This window comes from Prunus mume, linkage group LG7 (genome assembly GCF_029339155.1).
Source record: "Prunus mume cultivar Tortuosa linkage group LG7, ASM2933915v1, whole genome shotgun sequence".
In the NCBI taxonomy this organism is placed as follows: Eukaryota; Viridiplantae; Streptophyta; class Magnoliopsida; order Rosales; family Rosaceae; genus Prunus; species Prunus mume.
Genome location: NC_142704.1, coordinates 6,514,113 through 6,540,935, shown reverse-complemented (window position 1 = coordinate 6,540,935; position 26,823 = coordinate 6,514,113). Strand labels below are relative to the sequence as shown.

Genomic DNA, 26,823 nt, shown 5'->3' with positions numbered 1-26,823 from the left:
AGTAGTTCTGAAATTAACATGTACAATTATTTAATTGAAAAAGAAAAAGAAAAAAAAGCAATGATGTAATTAAATGGAAAAGTTCCACGTGTCAGCTATGCATCAAACATCTTTTGTGTGTCGGGAAAGCTTTCAGTATCAGAGCAATATATGAGTGAGTAAGCAAAACATCACCACACCCCTCATCAATCTGAAAGGTAGAAACTTTAAGCCTTTGATCCAAGCCCATTTACCGTCCGGACGGTTTTTAACACTTCTCGCCGGAAAAAGCTGACTTGGGTCGCCGGAGAGTTGATTCCATGGACGTTGACTCGTGGGCTTCCAGGGTTCAAGCAGCCAAGAGCCTCTCTGCTGCCCATGCTGCTCGGCTTCACTATGGTACTAAGATTTCTTCATTTTTCAATTTTTATCTCTCATGTGTGCTTCAACATTCCTATTTTAAAAAAATTGTTTCCCTTTTTAGTTTGTCAAGTTCTCTCTTTGTCTGGGTAGAGTTTTGGGAATTGAAGTAAAGGTAATTTGCTATCTGATATCAGTTTCGTTTCGTTGATGTTTAAGTAAAGCAATGGCTTTTCTGAGAGTTATCAAGAACTGGGTTGGGCTTAAAGCTGAAAACTTGGTTGGATTTAAGAAAGAAATTGGCTTTCGATTCTTTGGTTTTCCTTTAGTTTCTTGTCAAAGCAACACGCACATTGTTTTGAACTAATTGTTTTGTCAAACCGTACTGTATTTTAAATGAACTACTTTGCTTGAATTTTCAAATGGGGAGCGTTCTCCTCGAAATTTATGGGTAATTTTGTTGTGGGCATTATCGGAAAATATCTTCTTTTAATTAATAAATAAAAGTCCGAATATTTTGGGATTTCATATCCTTCATGCTAGATTAGGCAATTTTAGAAAGTTGCTAGATACGTTTATAAAAGCTTTCCATGTGTGTAATATTACAGTAAAGATTTCCTATAAGAAGCAGGGCCATGGAGGAAGATTTTAGTGATAATTCGGGCCCTAATTTTCTTAGAATTAGGGTAGCCTAGAGACCATAGAACGAAGAAACTCCTTTGATTAAGAAGGTGGGGAAGTTATAATTATATTTGAGGCTAATCAACGCCCAAAAAAGAGATTAAGGGGATCTGTCCGCATGACAAATTATACTGAAGATGAAGAAGATACAGAGGATGAAAATTATGAAGAGTTGGTGGATCAAGAGTCGGATCAGCTCAGTAGTTTAAATATAAAAATTTCAGAATATGAGGATTATCTGTATTATCTGGAGAACCTGAGAGAGCAGATACTGAAGGAAACAGAAGGCATTTCATCTGAGTCATTAGGTACTGGTTCCTTCACGCTTGAGAGTAAGTGGGAGTGTGATGCTTCTAGTCTTGTCATTCATGAAGGTGAAGATGATGATGATGATGAAGAGGAACCAGCTTACGGAATTAGTTGGAATGAAGGTGAGAAAATTAAGGTTTGATAGAAAAACATACGGAGAAAAATTACAAATCCATCTTCAGATGGTTGCTGAGCAGGGTTAATTCCTTTGCAGCTTATGGAGTTCATAGATAAGAAGATGAATGTATATTTGTTTAGGCTTTGCCTACTGTCTTCTTGGGCAAGAGTCGAGTGGTGTTGGTCCATATTTAGTTACTAAACACCGCAAAGAGTTCATTTTAGTAGTTTCTTGTAGCCAGAGTAAGATCTGCGTGTTGGAGATAGCCTGGGGTGTCTCACTCTGATATATTTATTTACGTGTCTGTGTGTGTGTGTGTGCATGCGCCCTTATTTGCATTGTTGATCCTGTGATTTGGATATATTAATCAACATGTCTCTATGAATGTGTGTACATATATGTCCATCTATGTCATATATCTATGTATCGATCTTTTATTTTCTATATATGTTAAACAGATAATCATATGGCTTTGGAAGATTCTGAAGGAGATGACGATGCAAAATCTTGTTTTCCGTGCCCTTTCTGTTATGTGGATGTTGAAGTCCCAATGCTCTGCAACCACTTGGAGGAAGAACACTGCTTTGACTTTAAAAATGCAGTACGTGCTTTTCTTTACCAGATATTTTGTTGTGTGCGATTTAAATGAGATTAGCATTATCAAAATCATATTCTTGAGTCAATAATGAACCATCTAATCAAGATGGTTTCCATTTTGATTACAAAAAGGATGCTGCTTGAAATTGATAGATTTACTTGGTAAAGTGCATTGAATCATTTAGGGTAATGGTAAATGGGAAGGCCTTCCAAAATTTATAATATTATAAATAAGGGAAGACGCAATTGGAAAATATAAACTATTGCCACCAGTTTATGATGTTTCAGTTAGAATTTGAACCTGATGGCTGCTCTAATCCCGTTATTCCAGGTTTGTCCTATGTGTGCAGCGAATCTAGGGAAAGATGTAGTTGGACATTTTACGGTGCACCATGCAAGCTCCTTCAAGGTATATTTGCCTATATTGGATCATAGATTTACAATATAGTTAATTTAGTCAAAAAGTTCGTTGATCATGTTGGAACCTTAAAGGAGTCATCTATGCTTTTCAGCACAGGAGAAAATCTCAAAAAACGGGTTTGTGGACTGGTAGTTCAGCAATGCTTGGAAAGGCGCTGCTGAAGAATGGAAGGGCATCTGCACATGAATCTGCACCTGATCCTCTCCTCTCACCATTTATCTGCAATATATCTTTTTCAGACCCTACTGGTATTCCAGAAGATATTTGTTCTGATATCAATGCCCCTATCACTTCCAGCTTGAAAAGGTATACTCTTGTTCTTTTATGAAAGTACAACTATAAGATATTAGTGGTTGTGACTCGTGAGTGGGAGATAAAGACAGGGATTGTAAACTTAAGAGATCTTAGTTTAAAATGCATCAATGTATTATGGACCAGAGATGTAAATGCAAATGGGTCTTGCGAAAACCCAGGAATTTCATGATTTTATAAGGCAGAAAATAATTGTTGAAAGATTTGTTGTTTATATGCTTACCAAAGAAACAATTTTTTTTTCCTAACCCTACGATATTTGGTATTTAAGCAAGCCTTACATTGCATCTAAATCTGCTCTTCATTGAAAGTTTCAAATTCTTGAAGATATCTTGATTTTGGGAATCCCTTGAAGTATTTATTTCTTTAGGCCTAAGTTATCCAAATGATAATTGCATCATCTTTTCTCTTGTTGTCTGTGTTTGTGTCGTAACCACTTATATAATCTTTTACTTTCACTGATTCTAAAACCAATGAATACTATATAGCTTCACTTTGTTTGCTCATATTGGAACTTTTACTTGTGAGTTTGTTATCATTCTAGATGTTTGGTTGATGCCTTAACTACTGCATATATTTGAAAAGTTGCCTAATCATCTGAGAATTATGGGATAGTGCTTTTTATGTTAATCTGGGCTCTGTACTTTGTGCTTTTGAAATGTGATGCTATCTTCTTTTCCAACCTACTTCCTTTTTCCCTAAAAGTTAAGGACAATTAATTGCCATCACGCCAGTTAAGCAGTTTTCAGCGGGATAGATGAAGATAAATAGGAAACAGGAAACCCTGCCAATATCTGCATAGTTTTATCTTTTCACTGATATGACATGCAAAATCGGTGTTGTTATCCAATAGATCGAACCTTGCTGTTTCCCACCTGTTTCAACAAGATGGAGTACTAGATAGTTTCATTTAAGCTTCAGAGTTTTTCACTTAGTTTTACCTCCATGTTTGCGATTGAGTGGGCCAAGTTACTACTTGTTATTGGTGCTCCGTTGGGTAAACCAGGAATGTGAATGAACCATCTATGTGTTATTCATTCCCTTTATTACTCTTGCATTGCCCTCCATTTTGCCTTTGTTGGGTAGAGTCCTCACTTGCATGAATCAGCTGCAAGTTCTACTGGTTTCAGTGACTGGTCTTTAGATATGTGATATGTCAAATAATATATCTTGGTGAGGGTTATGCAAAAAATACATGCTTTATGAGAATAGGTCTGTTGATGCCGTGTTGCTGATACATTTTGTCTATGCAGCGCTAAGTCATCTTCACCAGATGAAGGCTGTGAAAAGGATAAAGAAGAGCGAAGGCAGAGAGCGGCTTTTGTGCAACAGTTGATTACATCAACCGTATTCTTGGATCTATGAATTCTTCAGAGCACTAAATTTTCTGGAAAAAGCAGAAGACTGATCTTAACTTGGTCACCAAGATCATGCAGTATACACAGTGGGGAATGGTTTTAGGAAGTCAACCGTTTCTATATTAGGTAAGATATAGAGTAATTGTCTTTGGATGGGGACAATTAGGGAAATATGTATACATTGTGTACAATCTATCCTTATGTCTATTTATAGCAACAGCCTGTTTCAAAGGCTGACTTTCCGTAATGAGTAAGGCTTAGCGGATAAAGTATCTATTTATCTATACATGACTACCGAAATTTTGTTGACTACTTTTCAGGCAATGTCGTGAACATACTTTCCAAAGTTATTCACAAATTGTGTGGTACGAGAATACCGTCACGGGGTATAATTAATTAGAGCATCCACAATAATGCTCTCTATTTCTTAGTTAAAATTTAGCTAAAAATATAAAAAGCTATTTTAAGAGCTCTCTAAAAAATTTAAACTCCAACCATACTTCCTAATTTGGAGAGTCATAAATACTATAACTATTTTTTGATTGGTCCATCTCTATTAAAAAATAAAATAAAAAATAGTTAGCATTAAATAAAGGTTTGAAATACTCATTAAATAAATCATCATTAAATTATAGGGAGCCACTATGAGTCTTTTCTCTCTCCTCAGATTTAGGAGCTCCTAGGAGGTGGATAGGGAGCGTGGTTGGAGTTGCATTTTTACAATTCCTCTCTAAAATTTGTCTAAAGATGTGGTTTAGGGAGCCCATTGTGGATGCTCTTAAGGTACTATAATATGAATAGGAGTAAGAGCATCTACAGTGATGCTCTCTATTTCTTAGCTAAAATTTGGCTAAGAATATAAGAAAGCTATTTTAGGAGCTCTCTAAAAAATTTCAACTCCAACTATACTCCCTAATTTGGAGAGTCATAAATGCTATAACTCTTTTTTAATTGGATCCATCTCTATTAAAAAATAAAATAAAAAATAGTTAGTATTAAATAAAAGTTTGAAATACTCATTAAATAAAGCAGATTAAATTATAGAGAGCCACTGAGTCTTTTCTCTCTCTATCAGATTTAGAGCTCTAGAGGACTCCCTATTTTAGGAGGTGGATAGGGAGTGTGGTTGGAGTTGCATTTTTCGATTTCTCCCTAAAATTTGTCTAAGGAGGTGGTTTAGGGAGCCCATTGTAGATGCTCTAAGTTCTTAATTTTGGGTGTGGTATTAATATTCAACATTAATTAGTTATATCGCGTTTGTATATTTGGATTGGAAATGCCCAAATCAGTTAATGTATTGATTGTTGGAGTATTGACCAGACCGAATTGGGATCAAATATGGAGTGCAAATCCTTTTTCATTTTTTGCTACCAAGTCAAACTTGAGTCGTAATTTATTTTATCTATTGTTCTTCATGCAATAATAGCTCTCGTTTGCCGAATCAAATATTAAAATTTAAAAAAGCTCTTTCACAACAACGAAAAAAGAGAAAAAAAAAAAAAAAGGTCATACGCAAGTTTCATTATCTTGATTTCACAAGAAATGCCTTGTGTAAACAAAGAGCACGTCCAGAGAATTGTATCTGTGCTGAATATTAACACTCTCAAGTTCACCAAATTCAAGAATTAGAGCTAGAGCTAGGAAACCAGAGGCAAAAACATAGCAAACAAGCAAATTCCACAGGTTCAATTTGAACAAAGCAAATGAAGCATTGAGGAGAATTCACGTCGAGAGGCAGTGCCCGATCTCATTTTTATGCCAGTGAAAACGTTTCTGATAATAGGTTCAACCAAAGTCACATTTAATCATCATAAGCATATCATTCAACTAGGCTAGAAACAAGAGCGGAGCGCATGGTGATGAACCTACAAAATATATAACATTTGATTGTGGAAATTGCTTAAAATGTCAAAACTAAATAAAATCAAATTGAGTTCAAGTTTGACACCACCAAAAAAAAGAGTGAAGAGCATTTACTGCCAAGAAAGCCCTTCTTTCTATCACTCAATTATGGATTGAATAACACCAGCTCCGACAGTCTTCCCTCCTTCTCTGATAGCAAACCTCATTCCTTGCTCACAAGCCACGGGAACTATCAGCTCGACAACAATCTTGACACGGTCGCCAGGCATGACCATCTTGGACTCTTCATCCTTATCATTCATTATGGAAGTCACCTTTCCAGTGACATCAGTAGTCCTCATGTAAAACTGTGGCCTATAACCTGAGAAAAACGGTGAATGCCTGCCACCCTCTTCCTTCTTCAAAACATACACAATTGCTTCAAACTTGGTATGTGGGGTAATCGTCCCGGGCTTAGCCAAAACCATCCCTCTCTGAATATCAATCTTTTGTATCCCTCTAAGCAACAACCCCACATTGTCACCAGCCATAGCATCATCAAGAATTTTCTGAAACATTTCAACACCAGTCACAGTGGTGCTCCTTGTGTCCTTCAAACCAACAATGTCCACTGTATCTCCAACCTTAATAGTACCCCTCTCAACACGGCCAGTGGCCACAGTCCCACGACCGGTAATCGAAAACACATCTTCAATTGCTAACAAAAATGGCAACTCAGTCTGGCGCTGAGGAATTGGAATATAGCTATCAACAGAATCCATAAGTTCATAAATCTTATCAACCCATTCATTCTCACCACGAGTGATAGTAGGCTTGGCCATCAAAGCCTCCAAAGCTAACAAAGCAGACCCAGAAATAATAGGAACTTCATCACCAGGAAACTCATAAGAAGAAAGTAACTCACGCACCTCCAATTCCACAAGCTGCAGAAGCTCCTCATCATCAACCTGGTCTTGTTTGTTCAAGAACACAACCATGTTAGGCACACCCACTTGCTTGGCCAGCAAGATGTGTTCTTTGGTTTGTGGCATTGGCCCATCAGCACCAGAAACCACAAGAATCGCACCGTCCATCTGAGCAGCTCCAGTGATCATGTTCTTGACATAATCGGCGTGGCCGGGGCAGTCAACGTGGGCGTAGTGCCGATTCTCAGTCTCGTACTCGACTGTGGCAGTGTTAATGGTGATTCCACGAGCGCGCTCTTCTGGGGCGGCGTCGATTTCGTCGTACTTCTTGGAAGCGCTGCCTCCAATGGAGGCCAAGGCCATGGTGAGAGCTGCGGTGAGAGTGGTCTTGCCGTGGTCGACGTGGCCGATTGTGCCGATGTTGACATGGGGCTTCTTGCGCTCGAACTTACCTCGAGCAGCTTTGACTGTGAAACTGCGGTGGTGGTGGTGGTGGAGGGGGAGAGTGGTGGTAGGCGTGAGGTGGAGGATGGTGGAGGGGTTGAGGAAGGAAGAGGAGAGATGGGTTAGCTTGGAAGAAGGTCTAATGGAGATAGAGGAGGCCGGTGAAGGCGGAGAGGACTGAGAGGCATATGGATAAGTGAGCTTTGAGGACGCTGAGGCTGCTGCTGCTGTTGAAATTGCCATGGAAGATTCAAGATTGAATCTTTAGAGAGAGAGAGGAAGAGAGGAAGAAGATAGAGATGGGGACTGGGTGTTGGGGTTTTGGGATAATGAAGGAGGAGGAGAGGACTGAAGAGGGGGAGTGGTGAGAGGAGGAGTGATATGTATGTTATCCTTTCGAAGACAAAACAGAGCCTCATGTGGGTGGTCTATCCATTTCCCAGCCTCAGAGTTTTGGAGGGATTAGTCTCGTCGGTTACAGGTGGAAATTTGAGAGTTTATGTGCAACCTGTGTTATATGCTCACACGTGTATAGCCCTCCTTCCTCTGATTTAGGACCAAAAGGGTTGTGGGCTTTACCAACCTATTCTTGCCCAATTAACATGTTACAACTTATCTATGTACTTAGTTTAGCCATTTTAACACTCATTTACACTCACATATTCACATAGTCAATGAGTCCAGTGGAAGAGGCCTTACTTGCATACTAGTGATCTTAGATTCAAATTTTCATGACACCTTGGTAGTATATGTGAGAAAACCTCTCTCTTCTTTACTAACTTTGACAAAAAATAATATAAAAATCACATTGTTAGTATATAGGAGTTATAAAAACACTTGAATTTAAGTGTCAAAAGTTAAACCATGAGTGCAAAATCGTTACTACTTATGTCTACTGAACTTCGGAAAAACTATTTCTGAGTTCAGTAGTAGAGCACTTATTGATTTTGACACTTATCGAATTATACTCACGGAAAGAATTCGAGTCTTTAGTTAATTATAAAGAACTTGTAGCTCAAGTAGTGCTTGAATTGAAACTTCAAATGTTTTTCAAATGGTTTTCAGGATTCAATGGAGTGCTATTTCTGGTTGTTAGTGAGAGTCGGTCTAGTCAACAGAGTTATAGAACCCAATTGGGAGCACTTAAATATCTCCGAGAGGTTAAGCATGAAGCTGGTTGGTTGTGGCTCAAAAGTAAGAAATCGACTGATTGTGATTTGTGTTGATGGTGGCAACCCAGAAAGCCAGACTCACTTTGTGACACGTAATTGATTCAAATACCTTAATTTTTGTGAAACACCGTGGAGTCAACTTCTACCATAGAAAAATGTTTTCATGAGCAAAGTACCTCAAATTTGGTTGGTGAAGACATTTTGGAACGCAGGAAAACTAGGTTCAATTATCAATGTCATGTTGTGATTATTATCCAATGCAACAATAACCCCAAGCAGGCCACAACAATAACTTAACCACCAGTTAATCGTCCCTTTTCAAGAGAACAAATAAGTAAAACCAACAAAAAAGAATTTATAATTAATTTTCACATTTGCTCAAGATTCACTGACGTGCTCAGAAGCAAGAAAGTAAAAGAATTATCTGTACAGGTATAAACTCCATATTTTGTTGACTCCGTATTCAGTATATGTAGGTAGCACGTTGATCTGTAGGCATCATTTCGACTTGTCAGACCGATGTCTTACCTCGGCAGAAACAAATCATTCGTGGGAGTTCATGTACCGGATCCTCAGGGCTTCAGGGGTCACTCTAAAAGCTGATCTAGATGACAAGCATGATTGTCCTCCAGGCTATGACTTGCAGCATCTATATTACAAATCTCTCTCAATATCAATCCAGCTGCATAAAATACAGCTACTAGGTCATGCTCCCCAACTTTACCAAAGTATAAAACATCCCTGTGATTTCTATTATCTGTCACCCGCAAAACTAGTGAATAATCTATATATCAAGCACTGGAATTGGAGACATGACAGGGCCAAGAAAAGCTGAATGTGCAAATTGCTTGGTTTAGCAGTCTGCCTCATAAAGCATTTTGTAGTCCGGAATCTTTATCTTACATATATCTAAAACCTTTTGACAGAAAACTGGGGGTAGTTCCTTCAATACGTCTGATATTGCTAATTCATGCTTCCTCTTGAGCTCGTCTAACTCCTTTTTCTGTTCTACCAACAGATTCTCAAGTTTCTCGGCAATGATCTTGACTTCTTCTGATTCAAATGGATGAGCTCCATTAATAACATGTAGATCAGTAGCTGCACTATGACCACCACCATTTGGTGAATCAGAGGCACCAGCACAAGTTGGATCATCTTCCTCTCTAAGGCTACCAGGAGATTTTTCATCATCCTCAGTACCACCATTTGGTGAATCAGAGGCACCTCTGCCGTTTGGATCGTCTTCCTCTCTATGGCTACCAGGAGAATTTTCATTGTCTTCAGTACCTCCTGCAATGACCGAATCTGCTGGAGAATGCAAGTTCGAAAACCCATGCTTACCTGGAGAATTTCCACTACCTTCCTTGGGTGAGTCAGACCAGTACTTGCGACCTGAAGGCAATCTTTCTAATGCAAGATTACTAGAAAGGACGGCCTCATGTACCAAGGCAGAAGCATCATCCTTATACTCAGAAACTGGACTATATGGAGTTGAGACCTCACCATCAATATTATCTCCAGAAATTTCACTGGATGTCCAATCTGGAATGTGGGATTGGATTTCAGCGTCAATAATTTCAGCAATTGTTGTGACATCTTGATCTGTTAGGTCCAACTCTTGAACCATTTCACTAGCAACAGCAATTGCAGTATCTGCCCCAATGTCAAATGGGAAGTGGATATTTCGAAAGTGACCTGGGGCCAGGTGGAAAATATCTCAATTTAAGAGAACCAGGACACCGGACCATTAAAAAAATACTTCTTTGACTGAAAATTAAATAAAATGGAAAAGAAAGAAAAGGTAACCTGTCGAATCTGCTATTCGTAGTTTCAGAAAAATTGTGTCGTCTTTCCTCTGGCCTTGCACAGTGAAGTCTTTATTTGTCTCAAGAGAAGGTTCCATATCCTTTGGTCCAATATCAATCTGACCAGAACTGCCTTCTGCATCTAACATGTCCCAATGTGAGGAGAATAAGATAAAAAGCCTTTAAGCTCTAGAGAAACAACTTGCTTACCTGAATAATGAGTTTCGGGTTGTCGAGAACGAGATGTACTTTCACGATCCTGATCAGATTGGAGAAAAGGATCAATAAGAAGTTCCTTGGCAGACAAACGATCAGAGACTTTCGTAATGCACTTTTCTATAAATGCTTTAACTCCAGGATCTGTCACTTTCGCCAATGATGCTGGCTTTATTCCCTACCCAAGCGGAAGAGGAAATGATATAAGGACCATGTTAGAATATAAAATAAGCGTTGGCCACAATCCTAACAACTTACAGTGGCAAACTAACAAAACTTAAGCTGATCCTAGAATAAGCAATGTTGAGTTCGAATTCCTATAATTGCAACCTTTCAGGGTTGTTTGTATAATTATCCCTAGAATTTCAAGCATTAACTCATATCAAAAAGCCAAATGGGAAATTACATACATTTTCGACAACTGAAATTTGACACACTAGTGTAGAAAAATTTGCAGACTGAATGTACATGTATGAAACTACCCCAACACTTTAAATGTATAAAAATTCACAATACTGAATGAATTTTTCAATCCCAGCGCTTCAAAATCCACTACAATTTAAGCCAAATAGTAGGTCTAGTGAGACTAGCAAAACAACTGAACCATGCATGACAAAATCAAAAGAGACGAATCATTCATCACAATCAAAAGAAATGAATGATGCATCACATATGGAAAAATTACATTATCTACAACAATTGAGAGTCTGACAGATCCGGTGATTGCACATGTTGAAACTTTCAAAATGATATAAGTTTCAAGGACGAGAAATGCTCTCAATTATGATAGCAAAAACAAACCAACAACAAATTTAACAGAACAATAGAAACTGTGTATCAATTTAAACGGGGTAATGGTCATGAAGCCTTTACTGATGTCACTTTCTTGAATATTTGAGCAGCATTGGTACATTCAACATATGGATACTCAATGGTCACCAATTCTAACAAGCACATGCCAAAGGCATAAATGTCTACTAGCTCATTGTATTCCTCTTCATAAAGCTCTGGCGCCATAAACTCCGGAGTACCTAAAGTGACAGATACAATTACATTGTCAGCTCTGAATCCAAATATTCTGCACTAGCACCATTGCAGAAGGAAAACATAGATGACAATTTTATTTATAAATCCTCACCGATAACACTATGAGCTGAGCGAGCCTGGCGAAGAATAGCAGCCAGTCCTAAGTCACCAATTTTCACCTCACCTTGGTTCCCATTGACAAAAATGTTGTCACACTTCAAATCTCGATGGATAACAGGGGGGTCATGATTATGAAGATACCAAAGGCCTTCTAAAATCTGCCTAGACCATTTCTTCAACGCCCTCAAATCAACATGCTTATGCTTTCTCCGGTATCTACATTGTAATAGACACTAAAACACTAAACAAAAGCATAAATAAATTACAAACTATTGAATGTTACAGACAATAGATGATTGAAAACTCACTGCCGCAATGTTCCTGAAGTGAAGATCTCCGTAATAAAGTTGATATTCTCATGCTTGGAATCGACCCACGAATTGTAAAACTTAATTATGTTCTTGTGCTTTAAAGTCTTAAGCAAATGAACTTCTGAATAAAGCCGCTCTAAATCCTCAGAGTTGCGTAATAGATCTGCCACTTTAACCTGATTCCAAGCTACTTCTATTCCTTCCAATTCATCAAATGCTCGATATCTAAGTTTCCATATCGATCAAGGACACACAAAAAAGATCTACAACGCACTTGGACCTCAACAGAATATTAACTAACAATGGTTCAAACAGCATTTAGCATCCAACTAAAAATCTAAAACAACTGAAAATTAAAAAAGAAGAGGGAAAGGATACACTTTCTTGAAAGCCCCTTTTCCTAGAATCTCTTTATACTGCAAATGACCAAAAACAAAGAGAATTGATTACTGATACACAGAACCAACAAATCAACCCAAATGACAACTTGATGAACAAAAGCTTAAGACTTGAGAGCATTGAGAAATTTCAAAACAAATGAGAGTGGAGCAGCTAAATCAAATCAATGATCACCATACCAAACAAATAAAAAGAAGGAAATAAATGGAAAAAGGAAAAAGGAGAGTAATTTAAGTAACGACTACTGACCCGACCGTATCGACCAGTGGGATCAACCTCCACAAACTCGGCATCAGCATCGTCCGTGTCTTGGTCCGACGACAAATCCTGTGGCATTCTCGAGAACTCGTTCGTCTTCCAATCAAATCGAATTCAGAAACGCAAAAATGATCGTATTCGGATCGACCCGAAACCTCAATTTTGTCGTTAGGGGCCGAATCAAATATTGAGCCGACCCAAATTCAAACCCGCGAAAAAGGAACCCGAAGTCGGAGGTTTGAAGTATGAAGAAGAAGAAGACAGAGAAGCGTGCGTTTGCGGAAGTGAGAATGGAGGAGAGAAGCCGTTGGATTGGCAGAGACACAGCAAATGAACAACAAACAACTGAGCGTCGTCTCTCTCGGCTTTAAATTTATTTATTTAATTTTGATTTTTTTTTTTTCTGAATTTTTTGTTTAAGGTCGGCCTTGGGGTCATGCGAGAGTAAATGTGCTACGCGCGTTTCTTCAGCTTACTTCCGCACCTTAAATTGCTATTAGGGATCTTTGGATCTTCCAACGTAGATTCTTCCTAATCAGGATCCAACGGCTGAAAAACTTTAGAATATGATCGGATTAAATTCTACAATTTTCCTACCAACAATTAAATTCTAAATTCTACTGATAGATTATTTTTTTTGGGTTAATATTTAGTTTCATTAACATTAAAAAATATATCATTATGAATTACGGAAATAGACATATTGTATAGGTCATTTAAAATTAAAAATTGAAGAAATATAAAGTGCTTTGCTTATAAAAGAGGTTTTATAGTAAGCTTACAAAATACTACATAAAAGGAAAAAAGTAGACATATTAATTTTATTCACAAAAAATAATTATTTCTATCGCTCATGTGGATAAGTTGACCGTGACAGTTAGCCCACTCCTTACACCAATAAATAAATAAATATCATTCTATCGGCCACACAAATCCAAAGTTACAAATTTTTTAAATAAATTATTTTTTTGCATATACACACATATATATATATATATATAAAAATTGTAATTTACAAATAAAGAACCTAAAGAAACTACGTAATCATTAATCCAGTCTATTGTTGTGGGTCAACACCAAAAAGGATCTACCATTCATAATGATGTGACACATCCGGATAGACTACTATTTGGGGTTGTCGAACTTTTATTCCACGATATTTAAGTAGGCAATTAATTATACTATAATTTATTAATAATTTTCGTCATGTTAGATTATAAAATAAATTTCATGAAAAATCTTTTAAACAGCAACGATTTTTTTTAATTTCTAATTTCACCATGAAAATAAGCTTTTTAAATAGTAGAAATAGTTGCAACATAAATAGCTCTATGAAAGTTTGGATAATAAAATAGTAATATTCTCGTTTCATGAAAGTTTTTCTCGACCAAATTGGCACTAGGTTTTAGAGACGTGTCATGCAACAGCAGTATATATTCTTATCCATAATTGTAAGAAAATACATAAAGAAAACATGCACAGTTTGACCAAGGAAGGAATTAGAATAATAAACTCTTAAAAGTGTTATTAAAAATATATTAACATAGCATACCTCCCCATGAGAACTTTTGCACTAGTTGACAACTTGACATATTTTTACATGAACCATCAAACCAGATTGTAAGAAAACAGAAAAGAGAAAAACAAAAAAGATTATTGGTATTGCTATTTCAGAAAGGTTGGTGCTTGGTGGCTTGGTGCTGCTGTCCATTATGGGAAGCATTTTAGTTGTACATCTACAACCACACCAACCACTATGTCTGCCATAATATTATTCATTAATTATTTAAAAAATAATGCAATCATGCAAAGTAAAATAATATTACACTGCTGCCACATTTAATCTTCCATGGCCAGACTTATTGTATGCAAACCCAGAATTCTGGACAACATATAATCCAAACATGCGCGAGGGTGTTGAAGAAAATAGTATACTTGAGTAACAATCACATTTATGCCACTTGATAGCATTCTTCAACCTGAGTGCATAATTTTAACATCGTAAAGTAGCAATTCCGGTAAATTTCCCAGTATTCAGTTGAACCCTAACATCTACCAGGCATCTCAGATTCTCAAAGACTTGCTGAAGACTCACAAACTAATAACATGATCAAAGAAAGCAAACATTCAGGAAAAGAAATCACCAAAATTTTGCTGGATTTCTGAACTCAGTCATACATGGACTCCATCTTTGTCAGGGAACCATATTTTTTTTATCTCACTAGCCAGCCATATATATTACTACTATTACTTCTTAAGTGCATTCATTTTGTCCCTGATATAGTACAGCTTGGCCCTCCGCACTCTCTTCTTGTCCAGCACCTTTATCTCCTTTATGTTAGGGGAATACCTGCCATACATTATCCACTTCTTTGGTCATGTGTAGAGACTGAGAGCATTATATACTTACATGAAACAAATGATAAGAACCGGCAAACCTCACAGATATGAGGACTCCACCCAAAAAAAAAATATTCAGAAATCAGTTTTCATACCAAGTAATCATCTGTTTCACCTCAAAATAGTAATTTAAGTGATAAAACGCTTAAAATCTAAAATTTCAGTTGAAGTTTTCGCATATCAATGTCACAGGCATGAACACCGGAACTTGTGATTGGCAGTGTTTGCTGTTTCTCAGAAGATAGAACTCAATGTTTCTGTTTTGAAAAATTCCATCTATTACTGAACATGATTAGTTCTTGGCTTTAGAGTACATTCATCAGTGGGAAAATAATCCTAAGTAACTGATACATAATTTTAATCATATCATTCTGTAACTTTCTACACTCCAACATTTTCAATAACCATGTTATTACACAATCAACAAATAACTATTCTAGAGAATAATTTTCAACAAATTTAGTGAAAACTGTACGTACAATGTTGTACAAAATATCCATATAATTAGAGTTGAGAATTAACAACCTATTAGGGTAACAATTTAATACACCCTGCTTCCTGGGCATCCAGCTAAAGATGGTTTTCTTTCCAACTTAAAGCAATGAGTCAAAGATAATACAGACTAGGGCCATATATAATTATGAGAAATGAACAGAACTTCTTACAGTGGAAGGAGAGATTCAACCCCAACCCCAGACACGAGCCTCCTGATTCTAATTGTAGTGTTCAGACCAGCATTGCGTCTTGCTATCACAGTGCCTTTCAAGATTGAAACACGTCGCTTATTGTCGGGTACTTCCTGTTTACATATGGAGAATCATTGAGAAAGAATATATAGACTTAATCTCCTAAAATTCCCTCCGTAACACAAAGAACATTATAACACCATCTTCTAAATGAGAACACATCATACCACTCTGAGTTGCAGAATATAACCAGGCTTTATTTCCGGTATTTCTCTCTGCACCTTCACTTCCTCTAGAGCTTCCTTGTCTAGAATCTGTGAAATACAAAATCAACAAATATAATAACAGGAAGACAACATACGCTATTTCTTGTCATGAATACCAACAGATAGATGCATACCTGCATTATGTGCTTGGCAGTTTTATCAAGCCTCTTGAATTTGATGCGGGGAGCTACGTCAGATCCAGGCATCGTTGAATCTTGAGTAGCCGATTCAACAGGATTTACCCCTGTTGTAACGCACCTGCTGGGGAAAGGAGGTGAAACTGTCTCCCGTGGAAGTAAGCCTGGTCGAGGACTCTTGAATAACATGGACTTACTCGAGGACGTTGATGTCTCAGTTTGAAAGCCCCTTGTAGTCTGGTAGAATAATGCTACAAGTGTCATAAAAGTGTCTATATTTGGAAAGAGAGACTATGAATTGCTCTTCAGATGAATTCTACACTATATAACATAAGAAGGTTATGACTTAAGACCTTGGTGAACACTGCCAATTGACATTCCAAATTATGAAAAGTAAAATGCAGAATGACCTCTCAGCTTCAATTGCTTCAGTGCATCAAGTACCATTAAAAAACAACTTCTTCTTTTTTAACTGAATCAACAGCAAGCCATTCATTTATATAAAATGCTCTATCCAAATGTAGCCAGCTATAAAAAAGTTCATCAGAAAACAAAGAATATATTTTTTCTAAAGGGCTAAAGTCACAATTACATACACATTCAAAGTAAAATTCACAAGTATAAACATATTCAAACTAAAATTCGCAGCTACAAACATGTTCAAAGTATATTCTTTAAAATAAAGAACTAATAAGCATGTTTAAAATACTATCAGAGAGAGTATAACGACTCGAAACATACGAATGAGGCCGAAGATCGATAAGGGAACTTGGAGAGAGACTGAAATAAGGAACCTTTGGAAGACCCAAACCCCAATGAACTCTCAAATATCTTGGCAGAGGCCGAGCCATCCGAAGCCAACGAGCTGAACCCAGAACCACTGCTTAATGGGTAAGCTCCAACTGATCTGAAATGAGCAATTTTTGAGCTGTCGATTCTTTGCCTTTGGACCAATCGGATGCTCGCACTTAAAGACTGCATTTTTACAAAGCGAGTCTGCAATCAAATGTTCTATTTGGTTACTGAGAAAATGAAGTGGGACAACAAGAAAATATAGTGAATTTTCTTTTGTGTTTCTAGAGAACCAAACGGAAAGAGAGGATCGGTGAGTTCCAGGTCTTCCTCACTGACAATACCAAAAACCCGCGATCGTTTGGGAATTGGGGTTTATGCTCAAGATAGATGGACGAAAATGACCTCAATTTCTTCAATGCATTAGGGCTCCCATTTGGGCCAGATGCTTGTATAAAATTTGTATCTAACAATTTGGTTTGGCCCAATACTAGACTTTGCCCAAAACGAGGACTAACCCTTTTCATTAACATGCCAATATCCATTTCTTTCATTCCATTTTCATCTTATATCTCATACTTACAACAAATATTGTCTAGGAAAGGGACAATTAGCAGATGCCAGTTAGCATGAAAGTAATCTCGTATCTTAGTACTCAAATTTGAATCTCTATACCCGTAAATTAGATTAATTCAAAGAATTTTAGAGTATTACCTGAATCACACCGTCTAAATTTTTGCCCCATATACCTACTACGTTTTGTTTCATCTTATTTCCTAATTAAAGAGATAGAGGAATATTATCTAGCATTATGCAACCAATAGTGAGCACCTATGATGCTGCATTACAAGGAGGAGAGGCTGGACCAGATCTGCAACAGCTACAAACAATAGATTCCTCAAGACTTTTTTTTTTCCCTTCTCAGCAATTGTCGCCTCCCCCTAGATTCCTCTCCTACACATCTTTGAACACAAAGTTGAAAAGTTACATCTCCCACACGGAAAACTTTATGAACATGATATTCAAATAATAAACAGTCAACAAAACCCACATTAGAAAACCAAACCCAACGCAAACTCTTCCACCTTCACGTTTATTATAGACTTATAGTTTTTGACTGGTTTGGTCATCTTTTGAACAAATCTGGTGAACAAATGGCCTTGTATAAGTAATTTAAAGTGTAGCAGAAGCAAAACCACCTCGGATTCAATCCAGTTGTCCTTGCTAAAAGGGATATTAAAAAAATATTATGTGATAAAAATAAAATAAAGTGAAGCAAAGGAGGGAAAAAAAAAATAACAAACAAATAAAATAGAATCCAGGTAAGAGAGGTTAGCAGTGGTGCAGATATAATAGAATATAAAAGGGTGGTTCTACACTCGCTCTTATTCAATGCCAGTCTATCTGCCAGTTTGGAGATCAATTTTTTAATTCCATTACTGCTGCCAAACACACCTCTGGCAGCATCTGGTGACCCAACACATCTTGTGACTATGATCTCTTACTCACCCCATGTTAAAAATTCCCTCTTCACAATCCAACTTCTCTCCAATTTGTTCCTCATCTAGCAGGTATTGTTTTTGCAAACTGGGTTTTGCCTATTAACTAGTTTTTGATCACTAACAAAAGTATGCAAGACCATATTGGCATCCCTGCTTGCTTTTCATCAAGTGAGAAGCTGAGTGATGATGCTTCAGCTGTAACTAGGTCAGGCCACAGTGTTTACATGTCTGTGTACAGAGCCAAGATTGCTGATCAGTGCCGCTTGATCACAATCACATGGTGCAAGAACTTGTTGCTCCATGGCCTATCTGTATCTCTTGAAGGCCCAGATGGAGAAAACCAGCAGACCTGCAAAGTTGAGCTCAAGCCATGGTACTTTTGGAGAAAACAAGGCTCCAAGCGCTTTGTAGTTGATGGCAAAGCAGTTGACATCTTCTGGGACCTCAAGTCTGCAAAATTCAATGGTGGGACAGAGCCCAAGTCAGAGTATTATGTAGCAGTTGTTTGTGATGAAGAGGTTGTGTTGCTTCTCGGTGATCTCAAGAAAGATGCATACAGGAAGACAGGGTACAGGCCTGCTCTGATTGATCCCACTTTGGTTTCTAAAAAAGAACACATCTTCGGCAAGAAAAAGTTCTCCACAAAAGCCAAGTTTTATGAGAGAGGCAGGCTTCATGAAATTGCAATTGAGTGTAAGAACAGAGCTGGGAGCATCAGCAATGGCAATTCATTAAATGGGGTTGAGCCAGAATTGGAGATTAGGGTAGATGGGCATTTGGTGGTTCATATTAAGCACCTTCAGTGGAAATTCAGAGGTAATGAGTCCATTCATATCAACAAGTTAAGAATTGAGGTTTATTGGGATGTCCATGACTGGCTTTTTAGTCCTGGTTTGAGGCATGCATTGTTTATTTTCAAGCCAGTTTTGCCTTCCAGTACATCTCTCTCACCACTGTCCAGGTCATCATCCTCCTCACCACCATTTTCTTCCCTGTCATCCACTCCATTGTCATCCCAGACCAGTTTAGGGTCAGTAGAAGGGCTTAATGCAAGTGGATCATCTGAGTTTTGCTTGTTTCTCTATGCCTGGAAGGTTGAATGAGAAACAACATATCAAATATGGTAGACTGGTAGTTTCATCATCATCATCAGCAGCAGAAGAATGAGGCTGGAAAATGAATTGGGGCCCGAGCAAGGAATGGGGACAGCATGGAATGATGTAGATGCAGATTGGATTTGTGAGTGAGAGGTTTGGATTGAGAAGGGAAGAGGTGGGGCCCAAGAGAGGGGTTGGATGGAAGAAGTTAGTTACAGCTGGGGTTGAACAAATTGGCACAATTGGACAAGACAGATGGTATCACTTACATGCCCAATAATTCCCCATCTAGAGGCATCTCCACCTATTTTTATACAAATTCTCTGTCCTCTTTCTTGATCTGATCTTGATAATTGAGCAAATTTCAAACTCTTCTTCTTTTTTTTTCTTTTTCTACCAACATGTATGTGATGTCTCCAAAGTTTTATATAAAAGAAATATAGACCAATATGTTCAAAGGGTACTGAATGTTTGTATCTGGCATAAAATTTTGTTACATGTGACAGAGAGGAGGAATTGTTGATGATGATTGAATCACTAATGCAAGACCATGTATGTACACCACATATGAATATATAATTGGGTAATTTTCATTCTACTACTCTGAAGTTTACCGAGTTTCAGCCTTCAGTACATAAATTTTCATTTTTCTGTGTCCTTACTTTTCATGGTTTTTGACCTCAAATATGAAAGGGGGAAAAAATGGAAAATTAGATTGAAGAGGAAAAATAAGGTCGAAAGGCAAAAACTTTCTTTCCACTTTTGGAAAAAGATTTGATTGGATGGCTTCAACTATTCAGGTTATTCCATTTTGACTGCCAACTCAGGTCCTTCTGTTGCAGTTCATAATGAATTTTCTGCTTTTTATCCAAGAGCTTATCATTTCATTGCTTTGGATAGCATATGAAGGAGCATATTCAAAACTTTCAAATGGCATTATCACAAACCATGAATGACAGCAAATAAATTTTAGCTTTTACCCGGAGATTTTAGATGACAGTATGGATTGAACTCAACATCAGCATCCACTTTTACCACACATTTACAGCAGGCAGACAGTTCTTGTGAAGGGACACAAACAAAGAAATTTGGTCGTAGAAAATAAGATACTCAAAATGCATGTCAGCATCGTCATCATGTACAAGAACAACAATGACCTCTCAAAAACACTGTCATATAAGCAAAAGCTAAAACTTTTTGCAACTTGAACCATTATTGTCTGAGACAAAAGTAGCAATACAATAGGCCACAAAGGCATTTTACATTCCCTCTTCTTACTAAATTATGGGTCCTAGTTTCAAATCTTTCCTCTTCCAAGCACAAACAGAAATAGTTTACCCGAACCAATCTCGCCCGTCTGATGAAACTGGCAGATATCTTAAAGACGGTTTCAGTTTTTTCTTCTAACATGTTATCAAATTCAGGTTCTTCTATATGAATTTACAATGAACAAAATGCCCCAGATTTTTGTCCTCATTTAAAACCAAACCACTTTGCCAGGAAGAACTTATTCTTTCCGCGGGAGGCATCAGGTGAAGGGGTTTGGACAGCTGCAGAACTCGGTTTAGCTACAAGGGAAAAGATGTCAAAGCTTTAGGCATCAAGGGAAAAGTAAGAGTTTAAAACTTTTACAAGGGTAATGAATAAGTGAATGTGTAAAAAGCCGTAGGGAATATAGTGCAGGCTAACCTGATTTTGGTGAAGCCTTTTTTGCATTTCTTGCATCATTAGAATTCTTGTCTGGATTTTGGATGACGGCTTCGTGGCGAGAAATAGAGGTTGATTTCCTTTCTGAAACCTTCCGTTCATCATGTTCTCTGCTATCACCACCACCTGAAATCATCACAAGAAGTGTTAAAGGCTGTCAAGGATCATAACCCTAATGTGAAACCATTGAGAAAGTCATTAAAAACTACTTTCATGGTTCTAAAAGCCAACAAAGCAATAGAACAAAAACCAAGGGGTTTCAATGACAATGCTCATTTTTCATGCATAGTAACCTACTTTCATTAGGTGGCTTCCCATAACCTTGCCGCAAAGCTTCAAGAAAGGAATTGTCTCTTTGATCTTGTGTCACTGATAGAGAACCGAAAAAAATGGATTGTTACAATTTACTAGACGTATATAAGAAATACAATGTCATTGAAGATCCAGAGACAAAAATAGAAGCACATACGTTGATCGAAAAGGGAATTCCTGTAATTGGATGGTAAGCCAACTAATAGCAACTGGACTGCCTCTGCATCTCTTGTCATAGACAATTGAGGAGATGCTTTCAAATTTTGAGTGTCTAACAATATACCTGCAAGCTGCAACACAAGAAATCCCTCAAAATCCTAATCAAACAAGTAAAAAAAAAATGCTGCTTTTTTTTTTCTTTTCCTGAAAGAGTTACGTGATTTACCAAAAGTTTCTTGAGCAAAGGGTTTTCAAGTAGATCATAGGCATCTTCACAGTAATTATCTGTAAGAATGGTGCACTGTGATCCAACCTATAAAAGACAGGTAAACAACACACTTCAATCTGCTAAGTGATGTCTATGCATAATCGTTATAACTGTTCTTGTACTACCAAAATTTACTGCATATCTGCACCAATTACCTCCCCATTATTCGTCAAAACGTCTTGCCCGATGACAAGGATGTTTAATTTCCCAGCCATCATGAGACTCTCCAAGTCCACCTAACACCAGATTGCATCAACAAAACCAACCAACTTATAGCATTTGGCTACAATGCCAAAGGAGGATAAAATATAGACAGAAACCCCAAAATACTATGCAAAATATTTGTTACCAACTATAGCATTGCAGAGAAAGCATATGGGATTTGAAGTACCTCATCAGCAAAGAGCAATGAAGTGGCATCAAGGCCAACATGGTGAAATAGCCAAGCAGCATCTCTTTGCTTCCACATGCTCCCTCTCTTCACATTCATCACAGGAACCACCACATACTCCTCCTCCCCATTCCCTTTGCTCTTGTTGTCCTTCCTCACCCTGTTCTCAAGTAACCATGCATAACATATTGCTGCTGCCATTGTACTTGTGCCTACATTTCCAATAGAATATGGCTTACACATTACTTGTTTTATAAAGAACTGTGATAATCAATTTGTGAACTAAACCCTAGTGAACCATTTTATGCGCGTTACAAGTGAGATTCACTTATTACATCAATTATTGATAATTAACACATTACATGTCACATTATGCGGTTCACTAATGTCCAAGAATATGATAAGGCATACTTACTATTGGAGGGGTCGGAAAGTACTATTTTAGCCTTGGCGTTAACTTGACCATTCAACACTTTCTCAACCTTAGTCCTTTGCTCTTTGAGAAACCCATTAAGATCAATGTCTTGGTTTTGGGTTTGGACTTGGGCTTCATCTTTGGGCCACCCAATTACACTGGGCTTTGGCACACCCTTCCCATTGGAGCAAGTGGACGACGATATGGACCGACGATGGGCTGACGGGACAAGGTTTTTGGGCGGAGACAGCGGCTTGGCATCCGGCAAAAGTGTCGGGCTTTGGAAAGTCCGCCGAGAAGGGATGGGAATTCCCTGTGGGCGAGGCGAGGAGGGGTCATTTTGGAACCGCGACCTACGGTTGACAGGCTGGTGGGGAGACACAGTTTGGGCCTTGGGCTGCTGGGCCGGAGAAGGATTGGAGTTGGGCTTGAGGATGTTGGAAAACCATTTGTGGACCGCCGATGCAGGCGATGATTCCGCTGGCGATGCAGGCGAAGTAGGCCCCTCCAACAACAACACGTCAGATTTGTTTCTGGTGTGCTTGTTGGCTGACTTGGATAGGATCTCGCCACTAAAACTCTCCGCCGCTCGGTGCCTGTACGATGGGTAATTTCAGGATTTCACATTTGATTAAATCAAATACAAATTAGTTAATTGAATTGGGCATATTATTATACCTTCGGGCGGACCTAGATTGTGGGTCCCGGCGATCAAGGGAGGAAGAAAATGACAATCTTGGGGCCTGCGTGGGAGCTGCGAAGCGCGGTGAGCCAGCAGCGAGTAGAGAGGGCGATTCACACCGAGTTGGGGACGAGGCCACAATGCGCCGGGCCTCTTCTAGCCATTCCTGAGTCATTTTGCTGTTAGTAGTAGTGGCGGATGTGGGTCTTGGGCTGTCGCCGTCGTCCTCGTAGTTTACGTCGTCTACGTCGTCTCCGGTCAAGTTATAGGACTTGGACTTGGCGTTTACGGTGCCAAAAAACATGTCGTTCATGAAGTCAGTGAGGTCGGCTACTTGCTGGGGTTTGTTACGACGTTGGACCTCTGCCATAAGTGGCTGCGGCTGCTTGTTGTGCTGCATGGTTAGCATGGGGCCGCTTCTGCTTTCTCTGCTGAATATTCTCTTCTCCATGGCTACGTTCTCAGTCTCCCAAGACTTCTCTCGTCTCTTGGGTGTATGTATGTGGACTGTGAATAAAACGTGGATTGGATATGTGGAGAGAGAGGGAGAGAGAACCTAGGAAAAGAGGAAATTTGGCCGGCAGTTTTTCGGTCACTGTCTTTTGCTCTGTGTAGTTCTGAGTGAGTGTAATATTTGTCTTCACTTCGCTTTTGATACATACATGATATGATACATGATATTCAATTATTCATAGGGCTTTGGATGTTTTAGCCCATGAAACTCACTCATGGTAGTACCAATACATAAGCACCTGCTTGATTTGGGCTGCGGGCCTCATCCCTCAAGGCTCAATCCCTAATATATGTTCATCTTTTAAGGAGATGCCCTTGAACATCACCATTACTTTACTATAGTTTTCAAATAGAATTATTATGGTAGAAAATGGGCAATATCAACAGTATCACTAGAACTTTGATACTTTGTTTATGTCATATTGACACTATTGCTATCAAACTAATGGGACAATATCAATAGTATCCCTAGAACTTAGATACTTTGTTTATGTCATATCGACACTATTTGAACTGTTTGCTATCAAAATAATGAGATAATATATCGAGATGCAATTTACATATTGAAACTATTTACTGCGGGAATGAATGATGTCATTTGAGAACTTTTCTACCGTAATAGTGGTATTTGATAGCAATTTCCAATCCTTCTATATGAAAATGCTATAGCAGTGTAGCTTGATCGAAGATATTTATTTTCCTAGTTTACTTTGGGCAATTGTGAAGCATTTTGCGTAGACTTTCTATTTAGAGAGCTACTTCGTTGACTCTTCTCAATAATTGTACATAACTTGCTTGCACAGTTTTAGTGTAAAATACTTGTTTTGAATATGATGGAGCACTTGACAGCTCTGTTCAGTATCAAGTTTGAATGTAGATAGATTCATATAAAAATAGAATCTATTATATTTATCATATAATAATATCTAGGGATCAGCTAGGATCTTTCCAACAATCGTAAAGCTTCGTTGCATCCCAATTACTTGGTGTCTCGTTTGTTTGCCCTTCACAGGACATTAAAGGACAAAAAGAGAATGAACGTCGGGCCACCAAACCATCCATATCTCCATCTTGTCTTGTACACCACAACTTGAACTGCGTTGAAAATTTGGAACTGTGAAAGTCAATCCATAAACAAAACCCCAAACACATCCATCCCAAAAAATCTTGTTTTGAATAATATAACCAGACACCATAAGGGTCATAATCCTTACCCCTTCAGTGTACTTTAGGGCCATTTTGCCATTCTCATCATATAATTATTACTCGGTTTTCCAGAAATATCTGCATGTTTTCGATCGTTAATTTCACAAAAGCCAGCATACACTTTGGGCCTTTTGACCTTTTCTGCATACGTCTGCTAAACCCGTTCTCAGTTTTTTAATATTTTGGTTTTGAACATTGTGCCTTGTATATAAAGAGAACCCAGGTGCCTGTTAATATCATCACCTTCAGAATCAAATCCTGTACTCTCTCTCTCTCTGGCTTTGGTGATTTGCAATTAAGTAGTCTCAGTCTCAGATGGCATCTACTGGGATTCTTTTGGCGTCTCTTCTTCTCCTCTCTTGCTTAGCAGAAACCTCCCATGGTGTCCTCTTTTCGTCTCTGAAACAAACTCTCATAGTCACTGCGTCACACAAAGAAGGACAGGGTATATATAAACATTTCCCATTAAAATTTTACGACTTTCTAGTCCAAAATCTTGTTTTTAAAACTGAGTTTCCTTTACTTTTCATTGTAATTCACGCAAAGTCTCCAACTTTCTTGTTCAACATCCTAACTTTTCAACTGGGTTTCTTTAATTTTTCATTTTCTTTACCAGATTGATGCAAAACTAATCAAAATTCATGAAATTTCTGCAGTTTACAAAACAGGGATAGACAAACTCACCGTCTCGTGGGGTCTGAACCAGAGTTTCCCAGCTGGATCAGACTCAACCTACAAGACCATCAAGGTGAAGTTCTGCTACGCGCCGGTGAGCCAGGTGGACCGCGGGTGGAGGAAGACGGTGGACAGCCTCTCCAAGGACAAGACATGCCAGTTCAAGGTTGTTGCTAGGCCCTACAGCAGCTCGAACCAGAGCTTCGAGTGGACCATCGAGCGCGACGTGCCTTCCGCCACGTACTTTCTACGCGCCTACGCGTACGACGCCGCTGATGTTGAGGTGGCTTACGGTCAAACCACAGACGCTCAAAAGGCAACCAACTTGTTTGTTGTCCAGGGAATCAGTGGACGCCACGCGTCCCTTGATATTGCGTCCATTTGCTTCAGTGCTTTCTCGGTTTTGTCCTTGGCTGGTTTCTTTATTGCTGAGAAGAGAAAGGCAAAGTCGTCCCACGAGAAGTGAAGGAAAAATATGAACTGTCAATCTCAGCCTTTAGTAGTTTCCTTGCGTTGACCAAAAGAAAAAAGAAAAAGAAAAAAAAGAGTGTAGTAGTTTGCATGATTTAGTTTTTGGTATTTTATTTTCATCGTACTGTTTTATATAATACTAAGAGGTAATTAAATGGTGGGGCTTAATGTGGTTTGGAAGGTAGAAATGACAAATTGGCAATGTGGAAAGGGTTACATGGGTAGGATGAAATTGGTTTTCAGAAAATTGGAAGCATTGTCTATGTGGGAAAAGAAAAAAGAAAAATCTATAATAATAGCTTTTTGTAAAAGTTGATGCAATGTTTAGTGAATGTTAATGATGCAGACAAATGAGAAGCAGAAACCAAAGTACTTTCCTGAACCGATATGCAAATTGGAGTTATCACACACACTACCAAGGTGCCATGAGTTCGAACATGAAATCATTAATTTGCAAGTTAATGCTCTTTATCATTGGGCTATTAGATCC

The 26,823-nt window shown here is 38.3% G+C and overlaps 7 protein-coding genes across 10 annotated transcripts; 3 read left to right on the top strand and 4 right to left on the bottom strand.

The window, feature by feature from the left end:
• Positions 1-102: 102 nt before the first annotated feature.
• On the top strand, positions 103-4,382 carry LOC103338175 (protein DEHYDRATION-INDUCED 19 homolog 5-like). Of its 2 annotated transcripts, none has more exons than XM_089055786.1 (5): positions 103-378; positions 1,906-2,048; positions 2,376-2,453; positions 2,557-2,771; positions 4,031-4,382. In XM_089055786.1, exons 1-5 carry the CDS (start codon positions 300-302, stop codon positions 4,140-4,142), a joined length of 627 nt encoding a protein of 208 aa, XP_088911912.1. In that variant the 5' UTR covers positions 103-299; the 3' UTR covers positions 4,143-4,382. The 2 variants fall into 2 exon arrangements, with proteins under 2 accessions (XP_088911912.1, XP_088911911.1); XM_089055785.1 differs by lacking the exon at positions 103-378 and adding an exon at positions 967-1,451.
• A 1,613-nt stretch (positions 4,383-5,995) lies between these two features.
• LOC103337942 (elongation factor Tu, chloroplastic) lies at positions 5,996-7,790 on the bottom strand. The gene has a single exon (XM_008241116.3). The coding sequence runs from the start codon at positions 7,588-7,590 to the stop codon at positions 6,136-6,138; it is 1,455 nt and encodes a 484-aa protein (XP_008239338.1). The 5' UTR covers positions 7,591-7,790; the 3' UTR covers positions 5,996-6,135.
• A 1,064-nt stretch (positions 7,791-8,854) lies between these two features.
• WNK3 (WNK family serine/threonine-protein kinase 3) lies at positions 8,855-13,048 on the bottom strand. Of its 3 annotated transcripts, none has more exons than XM_008241118.3 (8): positions 12,646-13,048; positions 12,376-12,413; positions 11,995-12,222; positions 11,679-11,902; positions 11,414-11,571; positions 10,535-10,718; positions 10,326-10,460; positions 8,855-10,214 (listed from the first exon to the last, which is right to left on the bottom strand). In XM_008241118.3, exons 1-8 carry the CDS (start codon positions 12,730-12,732, stop codon positions 9,373-9,375), a joined length of 1,896 nt encoding a protein of 631 aa, XP_008239340.2. In that variant the 5' UTR covers positions 12,733-13,048; the 3' UTR covers positions 8,855-9,372. The 3 variants fall into 3 exon arrangements, with proteins under 3 accessions (XP_008239340.2, XP_016651344.2, XP_008239339.2); XM_016795858.2 differs by having other exon boundaries at positions 10,326-10,457; positions 12,646-13,046; XM_008241117.3 differs by having other exon boundaries at positions 10,326-10,466; positions 12,646-13,045.
• Positions 13,049-14,571: 1,523 nt separating this feature from the next.
• Positions 14,572-17,325, bottom strand: LOC103337945 (uncharacterized). Its single transcript, XM_008241119.3, has 5 exons — positions 16,885-17,325; positions 16,141-16,380; positions 15,968-16,054; positions 15,720-15,853; positions 14,572-15,004 (listed from the first exon to the last, which is right to left on the bottom strand). The coding sequence occupies exons 1-5, from the start codon at positions 17,122-17,124 to the stop codon at positions 14,902-14,904; spliced, it is 804 nt and encodes a 267-aa protein (XP_008239341.2). The 5' UTR covers positions 17,125-17,325; the 3' UTR covers positions 14,572-14,901.
• Positions 17,326-17,997: 672 nt separating this feature from the next.
• Positions 17,998-20,132, top strand: LOC103337946 (uncharacterized). Its single transcript, XM_008241121.2, has one exon. The coding sequence runs from the start codon at positions 18,566-18,568 to the stop codon at positions 19,538-19,540; it is 975 nt and encodes a 324-aa protein (XP_008239343.2). The 5' UTR covers positions 17,998-18,565; the 3' UTR covers positions 19,541-20,132.
• A 579-nt stretch (positions 20,133-20,711) lies between these two features.
• On the bottom strand, positions 20,712-23,809 carry LOC103337947 (uncharacterized). Its single transcript, XM_008241122.2, has 9 exons — positions 23,465-23,809; positions 22,787-23,382; positions 22,372-22,583; positions 22,136-22,216; positions 21,939-22,025; positions 21,711-21,843; positions 21,539-21,610; positions 21,224-21,367; positions 20,712-21,102 (listed from the first exon to the last, which is right to left on the bottom strand). Exons 1-9 carry the CDS (start codon positions 23,779-23,781, stop codon positions 21,008-21,010), a joined length of 1,737 nt encoding a protein of 578 aa, XP_008239344.2. The 5' UTR covers positions 23,782-23,809; the 3' UTR covers positions 20,712-21,007.
• Positions 23,810-25,146: 1,337 nt separating this feature from the next.
• Positions 25,147-26,644, top strand: LOC103337948 (high-affinity nitrate transporter 3.1). Its single transcript, XM_008241123.3, has 2 exons — positions 25,147-25,632; positions 25,844-26,644. The coding sequence occupies exons 1-2, from the start codon at positions 25,503-25,505 to the stop codon at positions 26,326-26,328; spliced, it is 615 nt and encodes a 204-aa protein (XP_008239345.1). The 5' UTR covers positions 25,147-25,502; the 3' UTR covers positions 26,329-26,644.
• The last annotated feature ends 179 nt before the right edge of the window (positions 26,645-26,823 follow it).

Bases quoted from the DNA above. Each gene is read 5' to 3' on its own strand.
- LOC103337947 (XM_008241122.2), bottom strand. From the start codon at position 23,781: ATGAACGACATGTTTTTTGGCACCGTAAACGCCAAGTCCAAGTCCTAT. The intron at 23,383-23,464 runs GTATAATAATAT...CCCATCGTACAG, and splicing joins CAATCTAGGTCCGCCCGAAG to GCACCGAGCGGCGGAGAGTT. The intron at 21,844-21,938 runs GTAAATCACGTA...CTTGTGTTGCAG, and splicing joins CTTTGCTCAAGAAACTTTTG to CTTGCAGGTATATTGTTAGA.
- LOC103337942 (XM_008241116.3), bottom strand. From the start codon at position 7,590: ATGGCAATTTCAACAGCAGCAGCAGCCTCAGCGTCCTCAAAGCTCACT.
- LOC103338175 (XM_089055785.1), top strand. From the start codon at position 1,139: ATGACAAATTATACTGAAGATGAAGAAGATACAGAGGATGAAAATTAT. The intron at 1,452-1,905 runs GTGAGAAAATTA...TATGTTAAACAG, and splicing joins CGGAATTAGTTGGAATGAAG to ATAATCATATGGCTTTGGAA. The intron at 2,454-2,556 runs GTATATTTGCCT...TATGCTTTTCAG, and splicing joins ACCATGCAAGCTCCTTCAAG to CACAGGAGAAAATCTCAAAA.
- LOC103337946 (XM_008241121.2), top strand. From the start codon at position 18,566: ATGCAAGACCATATTGGCATCCCTGCTTGCTTTTCATCAAGTGAGAAG.
- LOC103337948 (XM_008241123.3), top strand. From the start codon at position 25,503: ATGGCATCTACTGGGATTCTTTTGGCGTCTCTTCTTCTCCTCTCTTGC. The intron at 25,633-25,843 runs GTATATATAAAC...AAATTTCTGCAG, and splicing joins GTCACACAAAGAAGGACAGG to TTTACAAAACAGGGATAGAC.
- WNK3 (XM_008241117.3), bottom strand. From the start codon at position 12,732: ATGCCACAGGATTTGTCGTCGGACCAAGACACGGACGATGCTGATGCC. The intron at 12,223-12,375 runs GTATCCTTTCCC...ATGGAAACTTAG, and splicing joins AAAGGGGCTTTCAAGAAAGT to ATATCGAGCATTTGATGAAT. The intron at 10,215-10,325 runs GTTACCTTTTCT...ACCTGGCCCCAG, and splicing joins ACGAATAGCAGATTCGACAG to GTCACTTTCGAAATATCCAC.
- LOC103337945 (XM_008241119.3), bottom strand. From the start codon at position 17,124: ATGCAGTCTTTAAGTGCGAGCATCCGATTGGTCCAAAGGCAAAGAATC. The intron at 16,381-16,884 runs GTATGTTTCGAG...TTATTCTACCAG, and splicing joins ATCGATCTTCGGCCTCATTC to ACTACAAGGGGCTTTCAAAC. The intron at 16,055-16,140 runs GTATGCATCTAT...TGTATTTCACAG, and splicing joins CTGCCAAGCACATAATGCAG to ATTCTAGACAAGGAAGCTCT.